At 33.1% G+C, this 6,751-nt stretch overlaps 1 protein-coding gene across 1 annotated transcript; it reads right to left on the bottom strand.

Annotated features, from left to right (window-relative positions):
* Positions 1–282: 282 nt before the first annotated feature.
* Positions 283–5,480, bottom strand: LOC150097059 (uncharacterized). Its single transcript, XM_090408582.1, has 3 exons — positions 5,359–5,480; positions 2,135–2,866; positions 283–375 (listed from the first exon to the last, which is right to left on the bottom strand). The coding sequence occupies exons 1-2, from the start codon at positions 5,368–5,370 to the stop codon at positions 2,153–2,155; spliced, it is 726 nt and encodes a 241-aa protein (XP_090264708.1). The 5' UTR covers positions 5,371–5,480; the 3' UTR covers positions 283–375; positions 2,135–2,152.
* Between the last annotated feature and the right edge of the window lie 1,271 nt (positions 5,481–6,751).

Below are 6,751 nucleotides of genomic sequence, written 5' to 3'. Positions count from 1 at the left end.
ATGTTGGATTTCGAATGGTGCGACCATCTCCACAATCCATTTGCACAAAATTATCCTTACAAAACTTTTTCTGGTAGCAAATGTATTTCCTATTAATGTAGATTTCTTTATATCAAATTACAAGAGAGAGTTATTGTCCAAACTTTTGTTGTTAAAATGTATTGAATATTTGCTCTGATAACGTGTATATAATATAATAAGACCAATAGTCAAGAAATAATTAGAAACTATTCAACAATAAATAAAGGCAGACGAGATCTTTATTTTTACAAACAGAACAGGAAACAACTGCATCAACGGCATACATTAATAGGTTCGACGGAAACTAAACAGAAAGGAAAAACACCAGAGATAGGCCTTTTCGTGGAAGTTATCCTGAAAATAAACATATATAACAATTATATAAGCTGCTTACAGGTGTTTGTATATTTATTCATGTTAACTATAATCATTTCCAACATATATTAGAATAAGTGGGGCTCGTGGCTTGAAATCGTGGGGTTTCGAAATATACATACACACTGTAAGTGCAGTATATACGTGTTTGGATAAAATATCAAAATTATGGTAAAAATTAAAATAAAAATTAAACATGAAAAACATTGTTTATTATCGATAAAATTATACAGTTTAGTATAAATCAAAATTACTTTAAAATAAAATCCCTTATCATAACCCCAATAATGTTCTAAAATAAAAACTATGCAATTTAAAGATATAACATTTTTTAATGTCCAAATATTTAAAGAGACGGAGTAAACACGATAAGCACTACGAACACTCTACTACTGGCGCAAACTGCATACAAACAACAGTGGAACTGCGCGACGGACAGTGCCGCATTACGCTAATAGCTCGCATCTCACTATGACGTGCACATGCTTGCGCGCGCAGCAATATGACACTGTGGTAAACACAGTGCTGCTAGCGCCCTCTTAAGTGCCACGAGATGGACTTTTGTTATTTTTTATACAAAATAAGAGAATTGTATAGGATTGTCGATGCTAAAATTAATTATTACAAGCAAATATAAATAAATTAATAAATATATTTATATGGTGAGAAAAATTGGGGGTGCTGCAGTTCCGCAGTGCCTATGCACGAGCCGCCCCTGATTAGAATTATATGAATTGTATTCTCTCAGATTGTATTGCAATTCTTTATACCATATCAAATCTTAATTTTGTTGCTGCATAAACGTTTTAAATCCAACAACATAATATAAATGAGTTGTCATTATCTGTTCTAAATACTTAAAAAAAGTTGGAAATTTTAAAAAAAAATCATTTTTATTACATAAATATTGTGCACATAGTTAAAAGAATATCTATGGTAGTTTTGTGCTTGACTAGTTCAATGGATTTTTGTTTGCTTCGATTTGATAAATATCATTATATTTATAAACAGATATCTGCATTATCAACAAATTATATTAATTGAACAATTAAATTTACGAATTAATTTTACTTGAATTGTATACACTGAAAAATATCTAATCGCTTTAATCAGATGTATTGCGAAATCATTTTGACTTCAAAAGCATTAGATTGATGGAAGAATTAATTGGAAATTAAGGAAAAATGGAAACTAACAGACACAGCAATTCTTTGGTACACGATTTCTGTTATTATCGACTCGGTTTATTTATTTTTTTCATGGAAATAGAAATAAATGTATTGCATCCCATACGTGTGACTTTTTGCTCCGAACTTCGGAATTTTACGCGTTCATCTTTCGCCTCAAGAAAACTCTTCTCTTTACTTTAATTCCATGCGAGTGAGGTGGAGGCGAATTAGATGACTAAACTAAGAATTAAATTAATTTCATTTCGGGATGAATTCGTTCACCACGGTTAAGCGTAATGATTTTGGGAACCGTCCTTTAAATACTATAACTAAAATAAATAAATACATAAACGTAACAGTATATTAATAGTTGATACGAAATTCTAAAAAATTGCTTTTGACATTCCTTCTTGCCAAAAAAAAAAAAAAAAAAAAAAAAAAAAAACGAGAATTCCGAAAAAATATTTTAGTTTCTGCAGGGAGAAAAACTGCTAATTATATCTACATTTTAGAAAATATTTAAAAATAACTATTTCAGATCTGGAAAATCAAACAGAGACAACATTTACCTGCATGAGACTAATTGCCTAGGCGTGCTTGTCATAGACAGATTTGCCGTAGCCATACTTGCCAGAGTAGGGATAGCTTCCGGAAGAATAACGATCACCATATGCTCCGGAATAAGAATAGGGGTTGCCACTTCCGTAAATGCCAGAATAAGAGTGGGGATAGCTGCCGTGTGCTCCACCATGGTAACTGCTGCCATAATAACTGCTTCCATAAGGCCATCCGGAACCATGCGCTCCATAGCGACCGCTGTAGTGGTCACCGTCGTATCCGCTGCCGTATCGTCCGTAATTGCCAGATCCATACGTTTCATAACCGGCACCATACGCTCCATATCCAAGACCACGCGTTCCGTAGCCGGCACCATACGCTCCATATCCAAGACCACGCGTTCCGTAGCCGGCACCATACGTTCCGTAACCGGCACCATACGCTCCATATCCAAGGCCACGCGTTCCGTAGCCGGCACCATACGTTCCGTACCCCAGGCCACGGGTTCCGAGACCCAAGCCATGACCGTATCCTAGGCCGTGTGTTCCGTAGCCGAGGCCGTGCGTTCCGTAGCCGAGGCCGTGTGTTCCATAACCTAACCCATATGCTCCATAGCCCAACCCAGAGGTTAGGCCTGACCTTCTATTGTAGTCTCCATACAAAGGGTTTTTATAACCAGAACCGTAGTAGCCTGCAGCATTGCAAAGAGCAATCGCCACTGCGACCAAAACACAAAAAGCAACCTAAATAAATAAATAAATATAAAAAGAAATGTTAAAATGTATGTATAACGATTCATCGATAATGTGCTTAACTATCTAAAATATTTTATGTGAACATACATTTAACATTTTGTATTTTGTATTAAAAATAATTTAAATGCAATTTTTTTTTTTTTAGATTTGGAAATCGTATCTAAATATACATTTCAAAATATTCATTTAATGAATACAAATATAAAATGATAATTTTCGTTATAAAAATATTCATTTACATGAACAAATTTCTCAAATAAATTATAAGCTAATAAAATAAAGGAATATAAATGTCATTAAAAAATCTGTATAATTATTAAAATGACTTTCAGTGAGCTTCAGCTTTTAATTTCAATTAAAATCCTGAATTAAAATTATAAATTCATATAATAATTTACAAAAATTCCGCAAGGAGGCTAAACTTTGGAACGTTGTCATAGAGACTGTAATAGATTTTGATTGTTTCAAACTGCGTAAGTACAGATAACAAGAAAGCATAATTATGAGTAAAATCGGATTTTTCATTAGAAAAACATCAGAATTATTAATGCGATTTTGTGAAGTGATATTTGTAAATGTAATATATACTTATAATCTTTATGACAATTAGGAAATTCAAATTTTGTTATCTTTTCCATATATGAAATCAAAATACACAATTATTGCTTTATATTATACAAAAATGTTTTAATATTTCATCTTTTTAATTAATATCAAGTAATAGTCTGTACTGGAAAGCTGCTTCTTGAAACAAATAACATATATATTTATGAGTGGCTCAGATTTCTTCCTTCCTTTGCGACATATTTCGATCAACTGCTTTTAATGTGTTTAAATAAGTCCAATGGGAAACAAGAATAATTCACATGGGCTAGTTAAAATTTTTTATCAGATGATAATTGTGAGGCCCTTAAAAATTTCAAGATACTTATATATATGTATATTAAGTTACAAATATTAAAGCGTTATAATCATATAAATCGAGTGGATATTAGACCAGCATTATTTCTAAGCCGAATGTAGAAACTATGAACGTTTCTTAAGGTAAGTTGACCAAGAGCCTACGAAGTTTATTTTAGTAAGTTCTGTAATTATGCACATAATTTGGAAAATTAAAAAAAAAAATTAACTGTATTCGGCATATTAACTTACCAATATATTATACCAATTTACAATATTTAAAGTATATTTTAAATATGCTATATATTTTTAAATATACAATATTTAAATTAAACAATATTCTACCATTTTATATTTACTTTCTTGTAATTTTTTGCTATCGTAGTCATATATCGACATAAGGTACGTTGTGATTCGTGTCTTATTAATTGAAATGCGTAGATAATTTTCATCTACCTTGTGTGAGTGCACGAGCCTTCGTAGAGCTCATTCAATTTCAACGAAGCCCTTTGGTTTGGAAGACCTAGGTTTGGATCACGTCTGTGAAACGAAGAACCCTTGTCAGGAATTTTCGAACAAAAGGCGAGTTAGCTGGATTTTTTTAGAAATAAACGGTTCTTTAATCCCTCAAAACAGGCAAATCGGTCCCATGAACACACACACACACACACACACACCTTGATGAACCCCTTAGTTCATCAAGTAACTACTTAACATTATTAGGAAGGATAGTTATCACTCTAATGTAAATATAAATAAAGGATATAAAAATAATTAAACCTGATATTATTTTATTCTGTATTCTATAATACTCCATTATATGTAGTCAATATTTTAAATTTTACTCATAAAATATCGAAGTTGAAAGAGAATTATGCAAACTCCTCTCATTTTAATCAAATTTCTAGTAGCTGCACACTACAGCAAAGGTCTGCTGGTGATGCAACCGAAGAAGTCTTAGATTTATAAATGTCTCTGCAAACGAAACAGTCTTAGATTACTTATATACATGTTTTTAAGGAAAATTTTCTACATTTTCTGCAGTCTCGAAAGCTTAGCAATAAAACGCGATGCATTTCACTTGGTGATAATTTACAAAACCATGCAAATACAAAGCCGATCACTTGCAAAGTTTATCAGATCGAGTTCGAATTCATTTCATGAAACATCTATTAGTGGTCGGACATTTAATGATCTCTGCACTAAGACTAGCGATAACGTTTATACAAATCGAGCCAAAAGAAGGAATACCCAAGCAAATTGCGGTTTTGCGATAATGTAACCCTAAAATCGAATATGACCAAACCAAAATTAAACTGTCCGATGATGTCAACAAAACTCTCGTATTTTAGAAAAACAGCTATTTTGAACAGCAGCAGATATTCTTAACAGAAAAAAGTTTCTGAAGAAATATCTGCGCAAGGAAACGATGATCATATTAAATTTAGGAATTAATCCAGAAACACCCCCCCCCCCCATGGTAAGATAAGGAAGAAATCATTTTACTTGCTACCAAAAACAAAATCCACCCCACAAAGCTTAATATTATCGCTCAAATTTCCACGGCACGGAACACTTACCACGAACTTCATATTAGCTTCTGATCTCTGTGGATTGGTTCCTGGCAATTGGTCCTCTTTGTCTTCTTTGCAAGTGACAATTGGTGAGAATCCCCGACCCACTGACCAACTTTATACTTTCTTACAACCGACCTTGAAAAGATAGAAGGTGGTTGTTTAAAATTCTACGATGATCCCAGAACGTCACTTGTGACCGGAAGAGTAGGTTCAAGTTGTCACGAGCGTGATTTATATCCTATTCAGCACTCACTCTTTCGGTGTCATCGTTTTCCCGGTCTGGATTCCTTCCGCGTTATGTTGCGGTGTTATGCCACTGACGACCTCATCGTTTACATATCTGATGAAGCCAACCGGCTGTCCTCAAAGCAACCCCCCCCTTTCCATAAGGTTAAAAGATAAAAATGCAGACGATGTGGTTTATCGTTCCTCTGATTATCTATTAAAGATAATCTAATTTTTCTTAAGTGGTACAAGGATGAAGATTTTATCGTCTAACATGAGTCATGGTTCCCAAAAAGAATCGCGTCATGTCCCTTTTTTGTTACCCAGGGGGTCTGTTCACGTGATAACAATGCACTCACTATCAACCCTGCTTAAAATGTTCTGCATTTATGATCATTATGTATTGAATTATTCTGTAGGATGAAACATGCCATCCTATTTATCATTGAATAACTTTCTTTATCTTTATTAGTACCGTATGCGTCCTTTCCTGCAAAGCAATATTTTAAATGACAGTGTCAAGATGGTTTAGCGCGATGAAAGATGTTTTATCTATCATACTATTTAGTCATAATTTGCTTTGTTCCGACAAACGTCAAAGTATTGGTTTAGCGGCATTAAAAAGACTATAAAATTTTTTATTACTAACAGAGCAAGGATTTGGTTTCGGAGATAAAATTTTGAATATATAGTTGAACAATTAGTGATTATCATTTTAATTCCGTCGTGTGTCCTGTATAGCATTAAAATGTTAATTTAGTCAGTATCCTAAAGATAAATCGAAAACTGAAATGCAAATACAAAGAAATTATCACTAAATACCAAACGAAAAATTCTAAACGGACATTTTGTTAGTGTCGTCTGCTAACCACAAATTGCTTGCTTGGCAGACGACGAAATGATTTATCAGGAATTAAATACTGGAATGTTCATGGACATAGCGAACTAAATGGAATATAAGGCGGAAACAAAATTCTAAACCTCGTTGTTTTTTCTCACTCTAAAAGCGATCCAGTTTTAAGACCAGCATTAATTCTTTGACTAATTTAATTTATATCTTTGATTAAGTATTCATTCTTTTTAGCATTCGATTAATATTAAACACCAGACGGCCTTAAAGGGGGTTGAAAAGCAAGCAAGCTTTTAAAAAAGCTGCTTTAGTCCGTTTTAT

Source organism: Typopeltis vanoorti, chromosome 18, assembly GCF_054136105.1.
Source record: "Typopeltis vanoorti isolate ZY-2024b chromosome 18, IOZ_Tvanoo_1.0, whole genome shotgun sequence".
In the NCBI taxonomy this organism is placed as follows: domain Eukaryota; kingdom Metazoa; phylum Arthropoda; class Arachnida; order Uropygi; family Thelyphonidae; genus Typopeltis; species Typopeltis vanoorti.
Note: the sequence above shows the minus strand (reverse complement) of the source record. Positions and strands in the feature narration are given on the sequence as shown.